General features: G+C 35.0%; 1 protein-coding gene across 4 annotated transcripts in view; it reads left to right on the top strand.

Moving 5' to 3' along the window:
• The window catches only part of LOC124362210 (zinc finger protein castor homolog 1-like), a 138319-nt gene extending 112878 nt beyond the window's left edge, over positions 1-25441 (top strand). Inside the window, exons 6-25 of one of the 4 annotated variants that reach the window (XM_046816528.1) lie at positions 5068-5190; positions 5955-6153; positions 6799-7015; positions 8619-8893; positions 9000-9379; positions 9612-9744; positions 10634-10774; positions 11170-11184; positions 11425-11577; positions 12028-12254; positions 13043-13191; positions 14130-14285; positions 16414-16485; positions 17429-17604; positions 17932-18055; positions 21497-21821; positions 22028-22138; positions 22655-22789; positions 22912-23000; positions 23554-25441. In XM_046816528.1, coding sequence (XP_046672484.1) covers positions 5068-5190; positions 5955-6153; positions 6799-7015; positions 8619-8893; positions 9000-9379; positions 9612-9744; positions 10634-10774; positions 11170-11184; positions 11425-11577; positions 12028-12254; positions 13043-13191; positions 14130-14285; positions 16414-16485; positions 17429-17604; positions 17932-18055; positions 21497-21821; positions 22028-22138; positions 22655-22789; positions 22912-23000; positions 23554-23828 — 3475 coding nt within the window. In that variant the 3' untranslated portion in view covers positions 23829-25441. Of the gene's footprint in view, positions 1-5045; positions 5191-5954; positions 6154-6798; positions 7016-8618; positions 8894-8999; positions 9380-9611; positions 9745-10633; positions 10775-11169; positions 11185-11424; positions 11578-12027; positions 12255-13042; positions 13192-14129; positions 14286-16413; positions 16486-17428; positions 17605-17931; positions 18056-21496; positions 21822-22027; positions 22139-22654; positions 22790-22911; positions 23001-23553 lie in introns of all 4 variants that reach the window. The other 3 variants (XM_046816526.1, XM_046816525.1, XM_046816527.1) reach the window with 3 other exon arrangements.
• The last annotated feature ends 1303 nt before the right edge of the window (positions 25442-26744 follow it).

Raw genomic sequence — 26744 nt, 5'->3', positions numbered from 1 at the left:
TTACCAGTGGTGAAGAGCTTCAATTCACTTTAACACCTATTTGCTCTAAAATCAGCAGACTTGTCGAGGACTTTGAAATTCAGGTGTTATTCACTAATTCCCGAAATCCCGAGCGGTTCTCTATTATGTTATTTCCTTTTCACATCTCTATTAACAGCCCAAGAGCCAATTTGCGTGGTATACGCACACTGCATAGTTAGTTTTTCATGAATTCTATAAGTGTGATCTTACCCGAAAAAATAAACCGTGAGTCCGCTATTTGTGGCGGAAGTCGAATTAGGAGCGTATCAAGCAGTTTTTTCCTTTATCACATTTTTATCACGTAGGCAGGTTTAAGACAAACTGCGCGACACGAAAACTGCGCTTAAAACTTCTCAGCCTAGCCTACAAAGACCGACCTTTCAGCTAAAATCGGCAACTTTAGTCTCTTTATCTCGCAGTCTGACGCTGTTGTAACTATTATTTATGGGATTAAAGTATGGTTTCAAGTACCTACTTCAGGTCTAAAAAATGCGATCTGAAAAAAAACTTTGGACATTTTAACCCTTTTGATACCACTTTTTTATTCCCGCCAAAACTAACGCTACTTCCGTCCGTGTGCTTATACAATGCAATTTGACTCTTGGCTTCGGGGCTAAGACACCAACCTCTTGCAACCTAGGATACAGTGTACTCAAACGAGCTCCTTTTTTTATTCTGCCAGCAAGATAAAATTACTGCCTGAATAATAAGGAATGAAGTCAATGTGATTTCACTGTAGCGAGGTATATAAATAATTACCAGTGGATAAATCAGTGATTGCAATAAATTTCTGTAAAACCACTACGGTATTCATATTGAATGACTAATGTCGTCGGTCGGCCAGACGCCTAGGTAAATGTGTACATCCGCCGCTTTAAATAAGGTCCAGGAACAACGCTTCGGTTAGACTCGCGCAGTTTTAAAATAAACCGGTCATTCTTCTCCTACGCCCGATTGGGTTTGAATTAAAAGTATCAGTCTGGCCATATTAGTTTCGTCAATTAGAAATTACGTTGTTTGAGGTCTGGATACACCGAAATTTAAAGTAAGGAAACATTTAAAATATATTTCAATCCCAACATAAAATATAGAAATCCGAAACCAGACAATTACAATCGTTTGATCGTTTTAATTTAAATACGTTTATAAAAAAAACTAGGCTGTTTTAGAACTAAAGTGTATCAAGAAGACGGATTTTATTTGTAATTTTTGGTACCTTGTAATTAAACCGCTGTTTGTATTAGTACGGTGTGATTACGGGGACGTTTTCTCTTTTTAGTAGGAAAATTAAAGAAACAATAATAAACATCTTTAATGACTGAACTCACAAATTATGACAACTCGATAGACTCCCAGAAAGCAACCATCTCGGCTAGCAGTATCGGTCGTATGCAGATAGAAATTATTAGGAAGTTATGATTACGTAAGTTTTGTTTATTTATGAAATTAATTGTAATTGTGGTTGTTTGTTTAAATGTGTTTAGTAGGCGAAAGTCTAGAAGGCCTGATCATGAATACCTCTGACCACCAAAGCATGCTGGGGAAACCTAACCTAACCATAACTTCTTACAAACTGTAATACATGATTTTTAAACAATAATAATTTATTATTAATTAACTTTTATTAGTGGTGCAACTGACAAAACTGACCTAACCATAACGTCCTGAAAGGAAAGTAGGATTTCGATATTTATCATTTTTACGTGTTACAAAAAGTAAAACATTGCGTTTCGAGAGTTGAAATCTACTCTCTTCTTCAGATGTAAATGTCTATATACCTTCAGCAAGTCAATGTGTTTGCTTACATGTTCCTAACATTTATGGCAGATGATGGCCCCGCCTGGGAATCTGCACGTCATTATACAGTGTATGAAATCTAAGCCGATCTAGCTCCTATCAAAAATCCTAGATTTAGAAAAATTCAATAATTCATGAGTGTTCGGAAAGCTGGAGGGTAGGTTCCCATGGGGTATCCGGCCCGGATCGGCTCAGGTAGCGGATTACTATGCTCGTTTTTTAGCTCGCGGAACTGAAGGGTTACGGAAGCTGTAGGAAAGGTGTATCGGTTCATGTTTCAACCCTTTCCCCCCTTCCTGTGAAACCCCGCGTAATCCCTCGGGAATTTGTATGAAACCTACAAAAAACCAGTTCTCACACGCCGGGCCGCGTAACCGAACACCGCGAACCCTTTGCGACATTTCGATAAAAGTGACATTTCACAGTTTACTTCCGCACCTTAATGACGCGTTCGCTTTGTCCGCTGTTTCTCATGTTTCCAGGTTTGCGTCACTGTAACTGGATACTCAGCCCGTCTGTCTGTCTGTCTGTCTGTCACTACACCTCGGTCTGGTACCTCTGGCCTTCTCACCGAGATCTCCTAATGTCGTTTCACAAAAACAGCGGTGGTCACCGGAACAAGCAGTCGCAGTCGGTTGTCCAGCGATTTGTTACGTAAGCTAGTCGTTTCGATTGACAAACCATACATATCGAATTGATGCATGAATTTAAAAATTATCACATAAACCAAGTTTATACAATTAATAATTAATTGACAGTGCAAGGTTGTGCCTTTTTGTGCAACTACAATAATCGACCTAATCGTATTAATAAATTAAATAATGGCGATAAAGCAACATCAAAGTGTAATGATAAGTACGAAAACTTTTAATTATTTTTTTAATAAATATCCTAATTTTATTTCAATTTACTTTTATAACTATATACTTATTTACTGTATTTATTTAAACCCATTAGCAACTAAGAATTAATTTACATAAGTTCTATAACTGGTAAATCGTTCGTTCATTTACGTGTTGTCCGCGTAAGTATATTTTCTTTAATTAATTTTGGAAATTTTAATTTAAAGAAATTACCTTAAATGTAGTGTCCAATAAATTTGGTAATAATGCAAAATGTGTTTTAGACGCAGTAGATACACTTACAAATCGAGTACACTTGTTATTTTTAAATGTGTATTATATAGCTAAACAACAGTGTAATACACATTTGTTTAGTTTTTAACAATTTGTTTTGTAATATACATTGTTAATTTTTAGTCTTGAACGGTTATGAGTATGAGTTAACTGTGTTTGTTTTGTATAATTAGTTTATTATTATTATTTACTTTATTTATTAGTTACGTAAATTATAAAATAAAAGATACAAGAAAATTACCAGTTTTATATTTAAATAAACACAATTTTTTAATAATTATTGGTGATCAACAATAATGATAAAGAAAGACAAAAGTGAAGTTCTCGTCTCTGTTTAAAGATTAAGAGACCATTTCGCTTGAGTTAGACGGTAGATTAGAGAATGACGTATAAGATGTCAATTGTCTGCTATTTCAGATTCCCTCTGTCCCATTAGCCCAGTGAAAGACTGCTCTGTTGATGGCGACCGGAAACGCCGGGGCGGAAAGAGCTCTCTTGATATTTCGCAAATCGCCACAGACAGACAGACGGACGCACGGACACTGGGCCATTATTGCGCGAACATATAATTGAGACCAGGTGGCAGTGGTTCGGTCCGCAGGCCGCTGCTCCCCTCGACTAGTTTTTCTGATTAAAATTAAAGATTATAAAGCTTTTTATTCGGCGCAAAAGGGTTGCGTTTGGGAGGATTGTCAAGTATTTCCCAACAAAACGAGGGGCCCTTCCCCTCTTTTGAAACCGGAGCGCGGAATATGAAAGGTCCCCGTCCGTCAGTCCGTGCGTGCGGGAGCGCGTGTAAAAAGGAAAGGCTTAAGGATTTATAAACTTTTGTGCAAAAAACCGCATTGGAAATATCCGTTGCCCCTTTGAACCCGGAATTCGCTCCCCTCGTGTCGACGGTAAAAAGGGATGTTGTTTGCGCATCGGGCCCGGAAGGGTTCGCTTTTCACGGAAGATAACGTTTTTTTGCAGAAAAATGCTTTCCGGTTCCGATCGGGTAGGATCGGCGATGCGACGCGCGGACGGTTGGACGTGAGATCTGCCTTGTCACGGCGAGGCGCGGCTTGTCACGACCCCATACAACTCACACCTGAAATAACAAGCCAGCTCTACTCTTGATAAAAAGCTCAAATTCCTCGATTGCTGTTTGCTCTGTGTATTTGCTCTGAGGCCGTTAGAGTTCTCACAGTCACAACCCACAGCGCGTGGTGCCCCGCTCTCTCGCTAGCCGGTCAGGTGCACACAGCTTACACAGATCTCGAAATCTTGATCTCATCAACCATACGGAATTAATAGGTACTGTTTTACTGTCCGTGCGTTCGCCCTCTGGGCCAAACAGAATTATAATTGGGTTTCTGGCTGCAAGCAATTTATTATCACCCTGTTCTTCATATTTCACAAATATTTGTAATCGTATTTTCGTAATTAATAACAATAATAACACTTAATCGCATGTGGGCATAATACATTATTGCATCGCAAATGACAAAACATATATTATAACATTTCAGTATCTACAATCATTCCTAGAAATTATTTACTATCAGCCAACCATCCCATTTTTTTCAAAGCTAGGGTGTTTTCTATGCCAACCAATTATCCACGAACTCTTTCACAGAGTAAAAGACATTTAACTCAAACATGTTATAGACGAATTTGAGATAATTAGGTTTTGGTGATTATTTAATGTCATAAGGTAACTTGTTGGTCATCTTTACTCCAATGTGGCATGGTATATTTTCAAAGGTCGAAGTTCTCTGTTGTCAAACATGATAATTATTACTACCCATTTTCTGTACCAATTTATGTATTTGCGTTGTATCAAACTACTTTTAAATTGGCAGTATATAACAACTTCCTGGATATAGAGACAAGGGAGAGTGAGAAATGCAAGCTTCTTGAACGCATCTTTGCACAACCATCCGACTTACAATTTTAGGATGACATTAACAGCTTTCTTTTAAAGTCTAAAAAACATTTGAGTGCTTTTTCGAGAGCTGAGCACTTAAGTTAAGATAAAGAAGTTCTAATGTTGCACTTTTGGAGTACTGAGAGACAAGGTCTACAAAATACTTCTTTCTTTGTCTGCAGGAACTCCTCGTAGGCCGCTGAGCCCCAGCTCCACCAGCCGCGACCCCTCCAAGGTCTCTGCCCCTGTGGACTACTCGCGGTATGTCCGTCGCTTCGCCAGCGCCCTCGAGTGCAATTCCTCCTACTGCAAAGATCTCAACTATAGGTCAGTAGAGCATCAAACTCAAGAATTGCATGGATCAATTTTGAATTCTCTCATTGTTACAAAAGCCTAAAGTAATGTGAAACCCTTTTATATCTAAATCTGTTGATATTAAACAAACATTTTTCATACTTGCTTTTCTTCAATTTCATTTTGTTCGTAAACAAAAGTGTTAAACCCTCAACGAAGCATGCTATATTTAAATGTTCCCTTAAATTAAATTGTCTAACCTCTTTCCGCCTTCTAAAATCCTGACTTCACATTGATGGACTACAATCGTCTATTTATGGAGTCACACAACTATGTTGTTGGTCACGCCAAATCAGTGATACCAACCTAAATTTCGTTCTGGCCACATATGGTCACGTCAAAAGTGAATTAATGGTTCCATTGAACTGTCAACATATCTTTTAGAGCAAGTTTGTGTTGAGCACAATAGGTAGTGTTGGTATAGTAGGTTCCATAACAGGAAGAACAATTCTTTCATGGATTTTCTTGATGTCATAGACTGAGCAGAAAATCCCTGTATGCTGGAACAACAAATTTAGAGTATTACTGTACTAGAACAAAACACATAAAAAAATCTTGCATACACTTGACAGTTGAAAGGGAATTGGCTCTTAAAATTCCTTTTGAATCTCTACAAACATAAATTCTTCCCTATCTTCTTCAAATCGATTCTTCCTCAGTTCAATCTTCAGAAAGGGTTCCCAATGCCGAACTTTACTTTGATTTGTGCTCACTTCTAAGTGGTTTTTGTGTTCCAGGGAACACTTCCACTGCCTGGACTGCAACTCCCGGGTGTTTGTCAAGAAGGAAGAGATGATTCGTCACTTCAAGTGGCACAAGAAGCGAGATGAGTCCCTGCAGCACGGGTTCATGCGCTATTCTCCCAGCGATGACTGTAGCGACAGGTACCACAACTGCAGCCACAATCGCAAGCAGACTCACTACCACTGCATACAGGTGGGCTTAAAACATTTGGAAAATTATCGTAACATGTTTGTTTCACATTTTGTAACCACCAACTTTGAACTTTGATTGACTACTTTGTATGAGTAGTCAAATGTACTACTTACCAAACTCGTATTACTTAGCAGTTCAAGTTTTTATTTAGAACAATCCATAAACACTCCAAACAATAGTAACTTTTCAATTAACAAATGTTGAAATTGTTGAATACATACAAAACTATCTCAATTTATTATCATATTACTTCATACCAAATTGTTATACACACATCTTTTACTTTACCATTTATTTGCAATATTTATTTCTTACTATTTTTTAAATGAACCGTATACAACTTATCCTTAAAATTATAAGAATCCACTCAAATATAATAACAGGTTGATTTGATGTAATCATGTTAAAATTATAATTTGGAAACAAATAAATTATTGACGCCATTTATTACATTGAAATACACAATTTTTACTTTCACTTGTTCCAGATTTCAATAGTTTAATTGTATAAATACTATCTTTTCTCAATTTTTTCTTAATTTTCCATTTAAAATTGTTTGTGGGTTTTCATTACTATTCTCACTTTAGTCACTAAAGTTCTTGATATTAGGTTTTTCCACCCACTTTAACCAGTCCTGATTTGCAGGGCACTTGTGACAAAGTGTACATCAGTACTTCAGATGTCCAAATGCACGCCAACTACCACCGCAAAGACTCTGCAATCATCCAGGAAGGATTTCAGCGCCTCAGGGCCACGGAGGAGTGCAGGACACCCTACTGTGCCTTCTTCGGCCAGAGGACCACTCACTTCCACTGTCGAAGGGACCACTGTCAGTTCACCTTCAAGAACAAGGCTGACATGGGTGAGTACTTAGGTGCTATCAGCTTGTTTTCGAACGCAATTACTGCAGGCTAGCAATCTTAGTCGAGATATTTATAAAATCAATATATTTATTGTTTCTCAACTTGTCTAGTCTTTTTTGCGACAGTTATCAGTTCCATATATATATTTATACATTTTGAAACAGGAGGTGGGTTTTGACTCTGAAGTTGGGGTAATGTTATGTAGAAATTTTCCTTAATTTCTACCATGAGCACAATTGCAATAGATTTATATTGTAAACAACTACCTAAAATTAAAATTATTAACTGTGTACAGTTACAATTATAGCAGAAAATAAAAAAATGTAATGTGTTTGTTTGACAAGGCAAAGTAATAATCAGCTAGAGACATTACTTAATACTCTGTTATTTAACTCACAAGTACCTATAAGTAGGTATTTATCAGTATCATGCAATTGACACTGAAATGATGTAAGCATTTCAGACACATTATGCTGTATTACACCACAATATCTGTAGATACCCAGATAACCGGGTGTACAGAACGTTGGCCGGGGAATTATTACCCACACAACAAAGGTTAACAAGAATCAGCATTGGATTGGCAACATATGATTGCTTTCCCCACAGACTGACTGACTGATGGAACAGCTGATAATTCTCCGATATTGGTGATTAATTGTGTTCTTATTCAGACAGGTATAAATGACGTCTCCCGTTCTCAATGAAGTTTGATTAACTTTACCCCGACCAACAACATGTGTCCGATCATTTATCATGATTTACCGAATTCAACTTCGTTTTTCCATCCATCTCTTTCAATTTTATTGAATACCGCATACATGAAAGATACAACACTTTGGATTGTCCATTTTACCAAACGTCAAGACCAATGTGTTTCTTGCTGTACTTTTTCAATTTTTTTATTGATATACATTAGTTTGTAAATTTTGTATAACTCTTTTGATTACGACAACAAATTAAATGTAAAACAAAACAAAAATTTTCAAGGCAAGTAACTGATTATTAATATGGACATTGTGTTATTTTTTTAAATACACAATTTGTTTTTACATTGCTAACTATCCTTTTTACAGTTTGTGTTCTATTTATATAATGCCATCATTTTTTATCTTTAAATATAATAAAAACTGAAAATCTTAATTCTTATACAATTGTTTAGATGTAATACAATATGAATTGCAAGTAAGTGAATTAAGCAGGTTTGCCAGTATTAAAAATCAATAGAATTGGACAAATCTCTGTGTAGCTCAGCTACAAAATGAAATGGAAGATTTATTAAACTAAGTTGACATTATTTCTATGAAATTGCAATGCAACAAAAACTGCACACTACCATAAAAATTCTTTGAATTTGCATCACTTTTTATCGGCAACAATTGCAGTATGTAAAATACAGAACTTTTGCTCAGAATTTTATAATACTGGTGAAACTGAAATAATTAATACTCAGTTTTATTTTAGAAACTTCAATTTTTTACTTTAATATCCTTGTTTTCAGATTCCTACTTTTTCTTTAGTACCATGTTTCTAATACGTACACAACAGGATATTTAAAATTTTTTAAATAAATTTCATCAATTCCCTCTTTTCATATTCCAGAGAAACACAAGACATACCATATCAAGGACGAGCAGCTGGCACGAGACGGTTTCAAGAAGTTCCTAAAGCCCGACGTGTGTGGGTTCCCCAACTGTCGGTTCTCTCAAGTCTGCAACCACATTCACTGTGTCCGCGACGGCTGTTCCTACGTGCTGCACTCTAGTGGGCAGCTGCTCAGCCACAAGCGCAAGCATGAACGCAAGGACAGTGAGATCGCCTACCGCAAGTTCAAGCTAGCTCAGCAAGCAGTGGTGAACCTCGCTAATAATGAGCATGTACGTATTCATCTGATTATCCCTCATTACTGCCTCAAGGAACGTTCAGTAATATTCCCTTCTTGCAAGTAATATTTCTCTCTAACGATGTTCTCTTTTTTATTAGTTGTCACCCCATGGGGACTCGCCAACTAGTTCCCTGCAACTGCTGCAACAAGCATCTTCTCTGGCAGCTCTCTCTGCCTTGCATGACAGCAACTTCAGCAACAGCTCCAGTGAGGGGCGAGCGTCCCCTCAGCGGCTGCAGCGGACCCCCCAACCCCCACTGACCCCCCAGGCACCCCTCCAGTTCAAGCTGGGATCTGCCACTCCACCCGGCTATCGTGGCGACTCTCCCGCTTCTGCCCTGGACCTGAGCAGCGAGGAAGGCAGTGAGTCCTGGGCTCACTACGGAACCAACATGATCTGTCCTGCTGGCCCTAAATGTGGCCTGTACCAGACTGACCATTATCACTGCAAAGAACCCAACTGTGATATGCCTTTTAGGTGAGATACTGTAGTTAGGAAGAACATCAGGTTGTCAGCCTGGTATTATATGAAAAAGTAGTTTTATAATAAAAGAAGATTCTTTTCCAAAAAATCATTTAGATGATGTTTTTAAAATGTGACTGAAATTTATGACAATTTTAATGTTGTAGATTAGGGAAAGCAAAATCACTATGTTATATTATGTCCACTACTGGAGGTGCGGAAATGTAATGTAGATATTGTTCACCAGATGTCGAGACAGTGCCGAGGGCCATGCCAAAGTTCACGAGATGCAGGAGCGTGTCAGCGACAACTTCTATCAGGACAACGCAGGACTTTGCCAGGAGAACTGTCCTCGGGAACGTCACTATCATTGCACCTGGGTAAACATTTCTTGTCAAATAATATTAACTAACGAACTCAACTCAGTGAATATGGCAACTGTATAATTACAGAGTGACATTCTTGACAATGTCATAATTACTCTCTACAATGATGGTAGATTGTTGGTTATTTATTTTTCCGAAACATGTGGTGTTGGCGTTGATTGAGCAGAAGAGTCAGCTGTTTTTGTGATCATGATTTTAAGTTTCCTAATTATTGTTCACAATGGAGAGAAACCTTTCATGCTGTTTTTTCTTGGAAAATATTTTCTGTTTAAATATTATAAAATACAAATTTTGAATGTTACTCATAACTGAAATGTAAATTTGCTATAAAAATTGCTTGAACAATTTTTCTAATACAAATTATTGTGTGCTTTATGAATCCTCACTAGGAACTGCGTACTTTCTCATTGCAAGAGAACATTGAATCTTACACAAAAACCTTTTATCGTCCTGATTAAAATTTTAACATCTCTTCAAAGAACTTTTACAGTGATGTTAGTTGTAAGTTTGGTCAATTAGTTGAAAAGGAGTTCATAAAATCATTAAAATTTATCAGATTCCATCAAATAGTTTGATCAGATCTGATCATGTTTGGTAGTGCAATTAAATAATTAATTAAGCTTAATCCTATAACTTAATCAAAATTTGATAAAACTTGACATTATTTTGGTACAGATTTGATTAAATATCTCGTATGAGATTTAAAATTTTCCCCAAACTTGGAAACACAGTTTCTCTGATGTTTTCAATCAGGGGATGTTTTTCCGATACAGCAAGAGCTTTACATCTACAAGTAGTTCCATTGTTTTCTAACTCAGGATTGATACGTTCAACTATCAACACCTGCTATAGCTCGTATTTTATGTCATTTTTATACTTACAGGAGGGCTGCAATGACACTGTTTTACCAAATGATCGTTTTGAACATTTCCGCAACCATGAAGTCACTGCTATTCAGAACAATTCCTTGGATGCTCTGTTTCGAAGAAAAAGGGGACGTCCACCCAAGAATAGAGTCATCGAGGTAGGTTTCCTAGCTCAAGCTTTATTTCTGTCAAGAATGTAGTTATTTGGCAGTAAATTTAGAACAAAACTGCAAAAATCTATGATAAAAATTATTAAAAAGAATTAAACACAATAACTTAATAAGGCAAGCAGGACATAGATTTCTCCAATGCTATTTATCTTTTCTTCTAAACTCTTACAAATAAAATATATTGCAACATGTTTTAAATTTTCATTGATCTTTTTTTTAATAAGCAGTCCTGTTATCTACTTTTCTTGACAATTTGGCAGATACAGCCTGTCTATTAATTTTGTTTATATTTTTAGTTTATATACAAAATAAGTTGATTGTTTAATTTTATCTGTGAACACTTTAACTCATCAAGCTAATAATTTGTATTTCTTTTGTTTCAGGTTTGGAATGATTATGTGAGTATCATTTCTACCTAATAGTTATGAGAATGTAAAGTTTAGTTACAGTTTAAGGATAGTTCACTTTAAAAATAACTTAAGAGAGACTAAAATAAATATTGCAAGTAGAAATCATGTTATCTTAATTATATAATTTCTGAGTAAAAGGGTTTATTATACATTTTTGATGTCTTTCTCTACATACAAGACTCTTGATAATTATATTTCAACTAATTGTAATTTTTTACAATAAAAAAGGCTGGAGGAGTAGGATCGGACTCACCGCAAGCCATCTTCACGAGTTTCAAGCTGCCTAAGCCAGCACCTATGGGAGGACCTCCCACCCAGCTGCCAGAGAGCATGAACTCTCGAACACCCTCTCCACCGTCTCGACCATCTCTTCAGATGTTGGTGAGTCTTTAACAATGACAAATTATTTATTTAACTAATATTTCTCATACGATATAGAAATATCTAAATAATAACATTTAGTCCAATTATTTTACTCTATTGGCCTATATATTTTTTATTGCACATCCAATTTTGTAAAAATACATTTTCCTCAACCTCCTTGGAGATTAATCTTCTAATCATTTTATTTCTTACAAAACATTATTTTCTTATAATGTGCAAAAACATATCTTAGAATACCCATTTCAAAACTTCTTTTCAGTATTTTGCTAAACAGAACGATTCCACATGTCAAACAGTTGTGGTATCTTACTTATTTACAGTAGACTATGAAGTTCTTTTAAAATGTATATCCATAATTGAACCAGAAAATTATTAAATATAATAAAAACACACAAATTATGGAATTAATAATTTGAAAATATTAATTGAAAACCTGTTATTCCCCAGGAAATGCATGGTTTCCAAGCATATAAAGATGCCTGCCCAGACCCGCTCTGCCTCTTCTCTGCCAAGCCCATGCACTTCCATTGTAGCCGACAGCGGTGTTTCTTCGCAACTGACAACGAAGAACAGCTTCTCGCCCATTCCAAGGACTTCCATGACAACATCGAGATTCTTGACGGGTTTCTGTTCTTCGACAGGAGCGTTGATTGCCGCCTGGACAGCTGTGTCAGGTGAGTACTAATCACTTTCTACACAAAATGGCTGCAACACAATATGGCTGCAGAGGAAATATATACAAATAGGACAGGTAAAGGGAAAATAGAAGGCCTGAGAGAGAAAGATTGTAGCCAACCTACACAAATTTTATCATATTGAAGAAAAATTAATTATAGAATGACTAAGAGTGTAGAATGACAAAGATTGTCACTAAAAAATTAGTGATTGGTTGGATAATTATTTTATTAATAAAAAATTTACTCAAACAATTTAAGATACTACTTTTTTTAACAAAGAAAATAGGAAAAAATTGATCATTTCACCAGGTGTACGGAATTAAAGTAATATTTAGAGGCAATCAGCCTTGTAATCAGCCCCACATAAAGATGGCTAGAGTTAAGGATATGGTCTTATATAGTGTGTATATGAAAGATCACTGACAGTAGAACCATATTTTTAATTTATACAAAATACCATTTTCTTAAATTATATTTTGTTTTGAAATTGCCATTTATGTAAGTTAAAAATTATTAAAAAACATATAAACCGCTGAAGTTAAATTTTACAAATCATGTCATATTGTTATCTACATATCCTTGTAAAATGATCAAAAAGTTTCTGAAAGAAGAGAAATGATTCTGAAATTTAAATGTACAACCCTATTAAAAACCAATTGTACTTTAATAATATTTTTAAATGCTTCATTGTAAACTCTTAATTTATTACTTGGATATCTATAATTTTACTGTTTTATAAAATGTGTAAGGTAGACTTGTGCCTAACATGACTATGTCTGTTGCAGTAACAAAGTGAACCGTCACTTCCATTGCGTGCGGCCGGGCTGTGGCTACTCTTTTGTACGGTACTCAAGCATGTCCCTCCACCAGGCCAAGCATCTGGCGGAGAACTCTGGTGGCATGACGTGTGCCGGAGACACCACCCTCGATCTCAGTAAGTCGCTTGTAGATCACAAAGCTAAAGAATCAAGCCCCACTTTCACAAAAAAACTATAAAGCTTCTAATAATTTTTTTAACTCATTCTGGCTATTAGATATTACATATATTTTAATGTCGTATCAAGAAACAATTAGGGGACAACTGTCATAACATTTTTAAATACCAGAATTAAGAGATGTATTTTATTTTGTATGCAACAATACTATTCAGTGTTTCATAAAACCTCAATGTATTAATCATCTTGACTATTTCTATATTGTACTTATGTAACATCCCACCAAACTAAAGCAAAATAAACGGATACAATAGGGTATCAAAGGATCTGACAGATCGTAATAAAATTCTTTCTCAGATTAGTGAAAGTTGATAAACTATAGCTTCAAATGTTCCTTATTCATACCTACAGTTGTATTTAATCTATCAAGGACAATTTATTTAAAATAGTAAGATATTACTAATTTACATATTGATGGATTTAATGCTGTACGACAACATCAAATCTTTATCCTTACAATTTCTGTCCTTTTGACTGACTCCTGATTTGACTGAGAATACTATGTATGTATCCTTGATCTACATGCATTTTATGCTAAAATTTAAGTCTTCACGGCCTTTTCTTATAGAATTACTTCCATTTTTCCTGGCCTTTGTCATTTTGATCCTGAAATCAATAAAGTTGTTTCCTGGACCAAAAAGAACCTCTGCACCAAGTTTTAATTAGATACACAGACAATGACACAATTCTTAAGGAGGACCTGTCGGGGTTAATAACTTATCTGCTATATTTGTATCTATTATATTTGGCTTGTTTATGTCAAGATCTATCAAATCATTTATGACTGACGAATAAATTTTATGAAACTCTTTGTTTACTAATTGCAGACTTTTTACCTCATCTTTTCACCATAGTGATTGTGTATTGTTTACTTCAGGTTCGTCTGATAACCGTGATCACCTGGAGCGAGAACAGTCCCCGATGAAGGGGTCTCCCCAGACCACCCCAACCCCAGGACAATCCACCCCCTCCCCAATCACTGCCACCAATAACCAACAGCTGCCAGAGAATGGCTCGAGCTCTAGGACCACAGGTACATAACAATTATCCCAACTGATCACCTACTGCATGCAACGAACTTACACCCAAGTAGATGAACACGTAGTGCTTCCTGTAGACAGTGAACTTTCTCCTTCCTTCTGTTATTGTTATGGTAGCGCTTATATGTAATGGAATCCAACAAGTTCAAACCTCTGAATACGTTGAAAGCAGTTATTTTTGTTCTCTTGGAAAACATGTCACGCAGAAACCTTTTTAGCTTATTGCGAAGATACATTCGTCCACTTCTGTGATTCAATTTTCATAAATATTTATTCCTGTGATTGGAAATTACGTTAATCTCAATAAATCAAACTTTTAAAATTCAAAGGAGTAACTGTTTACAAGAAAGTATTAGATTATGTGAACAAGCAGTGTGTAAGAGTATATGTACTTATGCAATTCAAATTTTGTTTTTCATACCTTTAGCAATTCTAACAGGTTGGCTATCTGTTACGTTTAAATTGGAACTGTAATTTGAATTTACTTACATAATACATTATTATTTTGACACATGCCAATGAACATATGATGTAAAAGAAATTACACTATGTTTGAAATTCAAAATTCTTAAGTTGGACTGTGCTTTATTTAAATCTAGGTTCTATAACTGAATATACCTTAAAAGATTCTGTCAGAGTTTAATAACTGGAAGAGTTTAACAATGTTAGATTCATTTAAGTTGCTACCCAAACAACAACACTATATCAATTATATCTTCTTTAACAAAATTAATAGACCTTCTAATATTCTATTTTCTCTTTAATGTAAGATAACATACCCACCTAAATACAACAACTAGCTTTCCCTTTCAAATTTATAAGTAATCTTATAAAAACTAATTATAGGTACTAATGTTAAACTAATTGGTAACAAAACGGTTAACAAAGTGGTTTTCTTTTACTGCATGGGTAGAGTGAGTAAAAGAACTTTTAGTTTTACCTAATCTTGAAATAACCGGAATATTCTGTAAAGGAATGAAACATCTGGTAACTGTTCTTGTATTAGAATTAGTTTATAAAAAGAAATTAAATAAACATGTTCGTTTTTGTTACAGTAAAGTTAGCATGTTATTCAGTAAAATACATATTAAATCAATAAATGTGTAAAATCAACATATACAGGTCTATTTGTGTTACAATAAATTAAGATAATCTATATTACATTTTTATATACAGTACATGCAACCAAATAAATGATCTAATATATTTTTAACTGTTGATGTTGGAAATTTATAAATTTTTTATTGAATTTTTTAACAATTACAGCACTAAAAAATTATTATTTTTTAACCATTTGAGATTTGCACCACAATATACTTTATTAACATCTTTTATGTTACAACTTTTATAACATTGGTTATATTAGTCTTGTAACTGACAGCATTAACATGTGCGGTTAAATAGTGGGGATATGTAATGAATTAAAGTAGCATAGTAAAAATAATGTTTAAGATAGTAACTTACAGTAACAAATTTATAAAAAATTATTAACATGTTTCATATTTATAAAATCATAATACGTTATGACTTACATTCTTTTAGTACTTTCTCTGTTTTATTAAAGTTTAATTAAGTAAATTTTTATAGAATAGCGGATAAGTAATGAGGGAAATGTTTTTTCTTGTATAGAGAGAAATTAACTACAATAAATAATGCAATATTCTCGAACAGATTTATTATTTTCATTATCGGATTGGTACATCCATATGATTTATTTGCGATGAACTTAAGTAAAATAAAATATTAAAAATTATATGAATCATGAATTTGGAATAAATATTTTATTGATTTATCAGCGTTGTTATTTTAAACATTACAAAATGTTCTTGAAGTATTTTATGTATTGTTTTAATATTTGTAAATGGAGAATACATTATTGTACACAAAACTTTGATTAACGGTAAGGCCACACGTAGTATTGTAAGTTGCGTTCTGTGTACTACACAATATACTTAGATTATTGTACAAGGTAATTCACTATACCGTAAGGCAACATTCACTGTAGAGTAAGGCAACATTCACTGTAGATTAAGGCAACATTCACTGTAGATTAAGGCTGTTTCTGTAGTGTAAGGTTGTGGAAGCATGACTCCATTCTCAGTTTCACTTCTTGTGTTGTAGTGGTGAAGGCTTCGGGCACTTTCTACCCTCTCTGTGGCTTAACCAATGCTAGGAGCTCCTCCCCCAATACAGGTGGGTCTCTCTCCTACCCTCACCTTACTTCCTCAGTACTCAGTAGCACAAGTTCTGTTTCTGTTGTACAAGAATCACGTGTTTGGTGATTTTCATTTTTATTTAATGCATGATGTAAAAAATACAGTGACTACATTATCAACTCCAATTGCAGTCTTAGTACAGTGTTATGTTGAGAGGACATCTCTTTATAAAACTATTACATTATAGATCTTCTCATTTGTGTTTTACATTATGTGTATCAGAAGTTAGAATGTTTGCCCTGGTACTTAAAGGATAGATGGAAGACTAATTACTGAGATGTTAGAAAATTAGTTTTGTTAATGTGAATATTTCATAAATAGCAATGATGTTGCTATATGGTGCGGAAGCCGACAGCCATCTTGTATTTTATCAGTATACAACCTGATTTTATTTTAATCACCAAAGAAATTCTTTCCCTAAGGAAGAATTTGGTCAGCTGCACTAGTTTTGGCGAAGATTGAATTGAGAGGGAATCAAAAGGATTAAAAATAAAAAATGAGCATTTTTTGTCAGGTATATTTTTTTTAGCTTGACACACTTAAAACCAACCATTAAGCACGTACACAAATAAATCCTAGAGTGGTTACTTTCAATGTTGTTATCTAATCTGATAACGATATAACTGTTATTTATATGTTTGAGGGTAAGGCTTAAGTTTCTCAAGCTTGGAAAAATATATTCTGAGACAAAAAAAAACATCATTTCATATTTTTTAACCCTTTTGATATCCTCTCATTTTCAACCGCAGCCAAATTTAACATGGATAGCTTTTTTCTTAGAAAAAATTCCTCTATCAATTTCAAGAAATAATGCAAAAATCTGTAGGAGAAATTCACTACCAGGGCCTGTGATGTACCATAATTTAAATGGCTTCTGGAAAATATGTATTGCCATTTATCTAAACTAACGTTGTTGACAGACGTGGCAGTGAAGTCTGAGCCAATGGCTGTGGAACAGCAGCAGCAGCAGCAGCATGTGCTTCCTGAATGGATGAGCGTTGAACGTCACGAACGTTATGGACCTGAAGTCTCCTGCAGCCGACCGTTCTGCAAACTCAAACGGAAGGAGCACTACCACTGCAATGCCTGCAATCAGGTCAGTACCTCATTAAGTTTTCCCTTATTTCTGTGGTTTCTTTTGGTATTTAAGTAGTTCTCATTTGTCAGATCAAATTTTTCATATTAATAAATAATATTTTTACTTTGTTTTACTTGATTAAATCATTCAACTTTTAATGTTTTTTACATTACTAGTCTACATTAAACATACTATGCTTGGATATAAATTGACGTCAAAATAATTCATTAAAGTTTCTTTTAACAGTTTCTCTTTATCACTTTTATAGGCATTTAAAATATACCTTATTGAGCATCTTAGACTAATGTAACGTTCCATACCTCATGCTATAAATCCATTTTGCAGGCATTCTCAGAGCTCGAGAGGTTGAGACCCCACATTGCTAAACACAGCCCCAGCGCCATTCCTCCCATCATGGTCAAGCAGGAGCACAATAACAATGAGGAGAGCGATGAACACCCACATCCTGGTCAGTACCTGTTATTTATTTCTTTTTTTCTTTTTAAAACCCATTAGTGCATAAAGTTTTTTTTGTAAATTTTTTTCTTGAAACTAATTTAAATGCATTATTTGCACTTTATAAACATGGGAAAAATATATTAAAAAAACTTATATAGTTTACTTTTGAAATAACAGCCGTCTTATAAATAGGACGTTATGCATAATGACTACCTTGGTGAAATTTCAGCCGTCTTATAAATAGGACATCATGCACTGTGACTACATTAGTGAAATTTTTAGCAGAAATTTAAGTTACGCTATGACTGTATCTTTCTCCATTATATGTGTACAATATAAAAAAGAATTTTTATGCATAAGTGTTTGGATGTCAATATAAACACCATCTAAAATGAAAATATTTATTTCACAGTATTTAAAACGTCTTTCGACGAAATTTACAATTGTATGATAAAATTCTAAAACATGAGAGGGTAAATAAAATGGAACTAAGCACAAATATAGTTAACAAATCAATATTTACAACAAGGGTTTTTGTGAACTACCATGTTACTTTCTGTTATGGTAGTCCATGAAACACTTAGGATGCAGTCCCCACTTTGCACTTTGAACAAATGAACTTTGCCTTTCCAGTACAGTTAGCACATCTTCTCTGTGTTTCATTCTCCAATGGCCAGTGGTCAGTGTTGTCACGTATCACTTCTGGGAGTGGGTTTAGGAGATATCTTCCCTTGAGTAGAGGGTTTTCCATACTTTTTCAATATAAATAAAGCCAAATTTCTCCGGTATTTTAACAGTTGGGGAATGGAGTCTTGAGAGGGAAGAAGTTTCCTGTTCAGTAACCATGCATTGGAGACTGATGCATCGAAAAGGTATACAAATATAGGCCACCACGACTTCCGTTGGCGCATTCGTGTCCTATATGTTGCAATGTTTGATCAAAGGAGATCAACTCCCCCCATTCCTTTGTTATTAAATGGCAAAAACCGTAGGCTGTTGCACTTGTACCTTTGCTTTTTTCTCTCTTGACCATCTTGTTGTGGTTCCCACATTTAGATTTTCATGGTTTGTGGCCACTGTAACGATATTATTATCATGCCATTCTTACCAACATCGTTACTCTCAGTAGTTCGGAAGTCATAGGACCCTCTAGGTTCTTTTTTAAGATCTTGAGGACTTTTCAACGGACAATACTCACTTCTGTCAGCTCTCAATGTTCCAGTTACACAAATTCCAATCTCAGCCAAATGTTTTACGAGTGGAACTGAGGTAAAAAAGTTGTCTATAAAAAATCTTGTGTCCACTGTTTGTAGGAACCCTGGCTTTTTCTAATAGTTCAATAACCACATCAACCCCCAAGTCCAAACTTACTCTCACGAGTTTTGTCAACACCTGTATAAATTGAAAAACTGACAAGGTAGCCACTGGAAGAGCATATTGCCCAATTTTTTGAAGCCAAAACGTATTGGCTTACCTCTGATGAATTGTTTAGAGTAGTGCTTACCATAATAAGGAATCATACTCTCGTCAACTGAAAGATTTTCAATCCCAGCCCCCCGTGTTGGGCAAAAGCGGTGTTCAAGATTTCTATGTATGGTCGTAGCTTGTAGAGCCTATCAGAATCAATCTTTACTGTTGTCATTCAAGTGGAGGAAGCGTAAGATTTGTTCAAAGCGGTTGCAACGCATACTTTCAGACAACAAAGTGGGCACATCATTGTCCCTTGACCAGTACATTCTTTTATTGGGGTATTTTGCGTACCCCGACATAAGCAGTCCACCAAAGAACACAAGCAGTTCATCACGTGTCAAATTCAAATTTACATTTTTTTTTTGTGAAGCATTACAAATTACTTTGCTCACAGATCAAGTCTAACAGTTCGTTATTAAAAAATAATGAAAAAAAATTCAAATGGCGTTTGGCTCTCCATAGCCTCATCAGAGCAAGGCAAATGCTCACAATTAGTTTCCATTCCAAAATTAGGTTTAGAAGTTTTCCACTGATTTATTTTTTCCTCCTTTACTTTTTGCAGCTAATTGTTTTTTTGATAAATGTTTCTCCCTATCATTTTTGTTCCGTTTAGTTTTCTTTCTAGTCGGTTCATTGTCACTTCCCTCACTATCTGAGTTAAAGCAATGCATACTTAGTTTTTTTATGGGGGCGTTTTTTGATCCCTTTACTTAACTCACTAGATGTAAACTAAATTTATGCTAAGTTTACTTGGTTGTGGATCCTGAGCTGTTGCCTCACGTTCAGTCTCAATCCCTGCAGTAGATATATCATTCCTTTGAACATTACTCATGCAAGAACTATTTACTGTTAAGATAGACTCATCAGGTTGAACAAGCAGTTTGAACTTCACATTCACTCAGAAGTAAATTGCGCCCAAGATTGTTAATATTTCCTACATGTTCGTCATCCGAGTTATCACTGTCCACATCGGGTTCTCCAAACTCGTTCGGGGGGAACAACGTAGATTAGTCTTTCGACTCCCATCATCATCATCATCTTCTAACTCCGCCAAAATATTCTCCACAGTTAGGCTGAAACAAATTTAAAATTAGGTCTACACGTAATGTATTTACGTACATGTTTGTAGAACTTAGCCTATATTTATTTATAACTTAATTTTCATAGGGAATGTTAATTTTAATTTTACAAAACATTATAAGAACAAAAAACAATAAATAAGTACACTAAAAAAATGTACTACAGCTGTAAAATAAAAAAGTAGCTATGTGGTATAAAGGTCTGAAATGGTCCTCACGATTGCCAGTTGCATAGTGTCCCAAAAATGGGACGCTGCTGAATGAATCGCCAAAGAAAGTAAGAATACTGCAGTATTAACATTTATGATGCAACATTCATTTCATTGCATTACTAGTATGTAGGAAATATAGTTAAAGTTACAAAATCTATATCTAATAAAATATAAATAAAATAAACTTACCCTTGGTGTGTTACAACAAATTGTTTGCGAGACATTTCAACATGTAGCAAATTGAGGTTATGTTGAACTCAACTAATAATGTGCTCTGCCTCAGCTGTGGTATCTAGAGGAAGCAGTGGGGCCAACTCCAATTGCTTTTAGACTAAAATATATCCCTTAAAAAAAATTATTTATCAAGCGTCTTATTTTTAGGACGCTATGCACTAATGGGTTAATGTGATTTAGAAAAGCATGGAGTGAATCTTGACTAAGAATATTAATTTATAAAATAATCTTCGTGTTCATATCTTTTTATTGATACTTTACTCTAATATTTGCTACAAGTTTTGCAAATGAGTCATAATTTTATAAAGTATTAAAAAATATGCCTTTAGTTTGCTTACTTTCAGTGTATTATGGAATGTCAGTTTTACTAGTTTACATTATTTTTACAAATAAAACAATTGAAGATAATTGTTTTCTTATAGAAGAAATCTTAGTTAGATGTATTGTTTATTGTAGCGCTGAGTATGCTGCCTATGAACCTGGAAAGTGGGGAGTTACTGCCACCTCCTCCACCCCCTCACTACCCTGGCTTTGGAGCAGCAATGGCAGCAGCAGTGGCAGCTAACCAGCAGCTGGCAATGATGACTTCTCAAGGTATCCCCTTCCTGCCCCACGCCATGCCTGCTCTCTACACGTCCCCCTCAGGGCTGATGTTTGCAGCTCCACCCGGCTTCAACCCCCACCACGCGGCTCTCATGAGCAACGGCCTGCTGGAGTCTGCAAGAGCGTCCATGCTTGGTGCAGGGGATCATAGCACTGGCGACTCGCTATTAGCAAGGAGGTGAGACTCGTTTCTTCATTAAGAGACATTGAAAACTATAGATTTAGACAACCACCTAGTTTGTATGAATTAAAAGTAGCTTCAGTTTAACACTTTAGCAAGTGTTCAGCATCCAACATTATCTTTTGTTCAGCTAAACAGTTTCATTTTTGTTATTATAATAAGTTTGAGTTTTCTATAAAGGAAATGACTTTTTACACTTACAGCTTGCCGTCGCCTCACAGAGCCATCAGCCCTGAGGCCAAGAAAGCGAGAGTCCAGACATCTATGAGGATCCTTAAAGACGAACCTGTTCCTGAAGGATACGTTCGTTTCCGGTAAGACTACTACTTTCTTGTACTAGGATTAGGTGACATGCCTTCAATTTTAGCTTAACTTAAAATCAATAATGAAAAGCTCATATAATAGAAAAGAGTAAAAGTATAAACATGTTTTGATTAATAAAATGTAAATAATCCTCATTTTAATTCTCAGACTTTGCACTGAAAACATCACAAAGACATAAATGAGTGTGAGTGCAATTTTCTACTACATTAAATGACATATCTTCAAACTGCTACAAACTTTAAGGTTTGACAAGTGAGCTTGCTTTTAATTATTATTTGTTACAAAGATAATAATGTGGTGCTCCATTATTCCAAAACAGCTGCTGGTTATTTTTGTGCTAAAGTTGGTTTTAAGGTTAAATAAAAACATATGCACTTTCTTTCATGTTTCAACATAGTGCTTGTTATATGGTCTGTCATGTTCATAAAAGGTAGGAGTAAGTTTGAATAATTAATTGTCTGCTTTGATTTATTCCAATTTGTACTCATCTCTTGTGATTGTTGCAGTTTCAATGAGGATTGCCGTTACAATCACTGTGGCTATCGGGAGCATCAGACCCACTTCCACTGTATGCGCCAAGACTGCGGCTACAGCTTCTGCGACAAAACTCGCTTTGTGCAGCATACTGCTCGACATGAGAGGTCAGTTCTTGCTCACAAGATCATCATTTTCTTTTAGCAGTGTGTTTAAGTGTTGGGTTAAATAAGTCTTACCCTAGTTTATTTATTATTGTAAGGCACCTTCTCACAATAACTGTTTACAGGTTGGACACTCTAATGGGAGGTGACTTCCAACAGTACCGAGCGAACGTGTCATGTGGCAGACCTGAGTGCGTATACACAGCCACGCTTGGTAAGTTACCCATCATATTTTCAAGTTAGGTTTTCAAATGAAATTTGGTTTTTAGAGATAAAATTAATTCAATATGAGATGCTTCCTTCAAAGTTAAAAAAATGCATTGTATTTTTCTAATTGGTAGGCCCACCTGTCATCCAGAGTCTAATATTTACTATAGTTTTCTTGAATATATATTTTTTCCATGCATCTTAAGTTTCTATTTAAAGTACATTCTACGATATTTAGCAGAATAGAAAATTACGTGAGTCATACTCAATAAAACGTTTGTAGTTTGTCCATATAAAAATAATATGTGGGATTTACAGGCCTTATAGATCGTCTCTTAATTTATTCCCTTTAAAACTACTTGTTATTCTTCTTTTCTTTACTGTTGAAGTATGGTTCACAATTCCAATGCACTTCAACTTGAGGTCTTTTGTGCTGCTTATGCATTGATCTTGAGTTGTATTTGAGTTGTATAACTTTTAAGATTTCATTTGTATCTTTAACAACGATGTAACTGAGACTCAATTTTGTCAAATATAATTAACTAAATTCTTGATTTCAGGTACAGTCCAAAATAAGGCATCGCACTTCCACTGCCTCAAGTGCGACTTCGTGTGCACGGACACAAACAAGGTGGTTGCACATCGCAGACACCATCAGAAGCTGGACTCCATCATGGCTGCCGGTTTTGAGAAGTTCACACCCACACAGCCATGCAGCGCTGCAGACACCTGCATTCACAGCAAGAAACAGACGCACTACCACTGCCTGAGCTGTCAGTATGCGGTGCTCGGTTTGAGTCAGATGACTGCGCACAAGTATCGCCATCTCGAGTGACAGACCACCGCTCACTATCGACTGGACTGCGCCAAGTTCCCAGTGGCGTAGTGGGGTCGGCAGTGCGCGCACGCTTCACGGACATTCTTTGGGATGGGAATATATGTGAAAACAGTTTATTTCTTATCAAATATAGTTCACGAACAAACCCATAAGTACCAAAAGACAATTTCAAGAAGAAACGAATTCGATGTACAGCTTTAAGTATATACTTATAGAACCTTCGTTGTGTAGATACGTATTAGTGACTGTATAAACGAGAATAAGAATGCTACTTAAGTATTCCGTGTATGAATTTTATTAAGTTTAGTATCTTTAACTGGAGCAGCATTATATTTAAAAGTGTAGATTTTACGTTCTGAGACTGCTGAATTTATTCACAAACACAGTTTTAAAATTTTTGGGTTTCATTTATATTAATTGAAAAAAATAACAATTTTTATTGTTATTTGTTACAATTTAATGTACATTATAGAAATATATAGTTGTTATATAAATATAAGTAAGGAGAACTGTTCTTAAACAGCTTTTCTTTAATGTGCTCCAGAAAAAAGAATTAAAGAGGTTTTCCTATATTACTGAAGTATAAAGTAAACTTAAGTACTCATCAGTGTATACCTATAACTTTGTATCTCAATGGTTGAAATAGTTAAAGATCAACGACTGTTGTTTATATCCAGTAAAGTAGCTCATCACATAAGTATACACTATTATAAAAGCCAAATATCTTTTTTGTAAATACTTAGAATGTACATAGTTTTTTTTACTGTATTTATAGAAACTAAGTTTTGTAAATTACTTTGTATATTGTAGGTTTGGAATATCAAGAAGTCGTTAGTGTTTCAAGGACACACTTTAAAAACCTGGACAAAGCTTTATAGAGAAACCGATCACTTGGAATTCACGAGTCGTCGTTTTGCCGATATTTGTACTGTACTTACATCGTACAACGCACGTGACATTCAATATCACTGTTAGAATAACGTTATAAAAGACATTTCTACATATTACTGATCATGTAAAGGCTGTTTAGTTTTAGTCTCGTTGTGATATATTATTTATTTTGTTCATCTAAAGTGTGAAGGCCTGTTCGTAGAGTAATGTAAGACCAGTCGCTTGTTACTCAGAGTTGCCTGAGGCTCAAAGATTTACTATGGCCACGATTGTTCAGAGTGATTTGAGAATTTATATTTATTTTCTTGTAGACATAGAGTAATTTTGTTACATAAATTTCCAATATTTATATTTTAATAGGTTAGACGTTTCTTGTAGTTTACACTATTCCAAACTAAAATCTAGTGCCTTGCAAAGGTTTATCAAAAATGTGGCCATATTTGTAATGCAACATTATTGTTTTATTGTATAGTCTAGATGATGTATACCGAGTCACTTTCCATACTCTACACATATTTTGGTAGGACTGTTGACAGATGCCATTCGAGAGTTTCAGGTTTATTTAGGATTTGCGTGTGATGTGACTGTGTACGTATTATGTGAGTATTCATTGAGGATATATTTATTAATCATGAATCTAGCAGATATTAGTTCTGTACTATGTTTTAAGTAAAAATTTACCTGTAAATTTACCCAAAAATAAAATGATTTATTATACATTGCTGTTGTACGTTTCTTAGTCCGTTTTTTGCATGATCAAATGAAAATAACACATTTTCAGTTAAAAATATCTAGAATTTACAAATATAGCCAACTAATAAGAATTGTTTTAAAAATGAAAGAGCAAGTTATCATTTACAAGTAAATATTTTATAATTTTTTAGTGCTATTCAAACTCTTCTGGCACTTCCTTCTCTCATTGAATGTTATAAGGTACGTAATACCAAATGTTATAGCTACCCTTACTCTTATCTCTCCAGCAGGTATTTCCATCCACTTAATTTAGCAAAATATTGTAGTATAAAGTTATTAGAAAAAACTATATTTAAAGAAAATAAATATAAACTGTTTTCTTAAAATAATTTCAAATAAAAGCACTTTTAAAATTTGTGGAGAACACTGCTGGACTTCTTTTTATGGATATATATATCAATAGAAGAATCATACCAAGCCTTGTCACAGTCTTAGAACTCTTCTTTTGTGCTCTGATGGCCGACTTGGGACCTCTTCCCAATATGTTCTAAATAAGTAAACCAAGTGGCGGTATGCAATAAGGCTCAGCTTGTGGCATGTACCAACATAGGCTCTAACCCTCAGGTTAGGATCTGGAACTTGCTACAAGACAAAAATGCTCCAAAATTCCCACATTGCCTTAAATTCATAGTTTAACAACAAAACTATTCAAGTAAGTGTCACTTTCTGGGGCTTTAATTACCTACAACTTTGCACTCCAGGTTGGAAGGTTAAGGTTTCTGAAAGACATCACCCCTTTTTAAGGAGAGTGGAAACTGCATTCTTAATCATCGTGATTTTGACCCTATCAAGTTGGAAACTACCAATAACTGTATCAAGTTTCAATCTTGGGATATTTAAGAACTCTCGCATAAAAAAAAAAACATGTGTAGCACATTATCTACTTCAGCATCACAGTATCTGTTATGTTGTATCTGAGTTATGTTCGTCTGAAGTTATTCAAAATTAGTCTGTGACAAAGAACGAGGTCATTCAGAACAAACCCCCCACTTCGTTTCAACATCAGAGACACCCAGACAATAAAATTAGTGCAATCTAGGTGAAGAGGTATTCATCAGGTGCATAATTGAGCGCACTACGATGTTGAGTGACACGATCCCAAAGCACAGTGGAGTAACCGAGTCTTCTACACAGGTCTTCAAAAATTTCCTAAAGTACTAACAGACAGTTTACAATCCTACACTAAAACATAAACCACCTCCAAAGAAAGACAATTAGACTTAATGATTTACTAGAAACAAACAAACCCAGCTTAGTTTTCTTGACGGA

This window comes from Homalodisca vitripennis, chromosome 5, assembly GCF_021130785.1.
Source record: "Homalodisca vitripennis isolate AUS2020 chromosome 5, UT_GWSS_2.1, whole genome shotgun sequence".
Classification (NCBI taxonomy): Eukaryota; Metazoa; Arthropoda; class Insecta; order Hemiptera; family Cicadellidae; genus Homalodisca; species Homalodisca vitripennis.
This window is presented reverse-complemented; position numbering and strand designations above follow the sequence as displayed.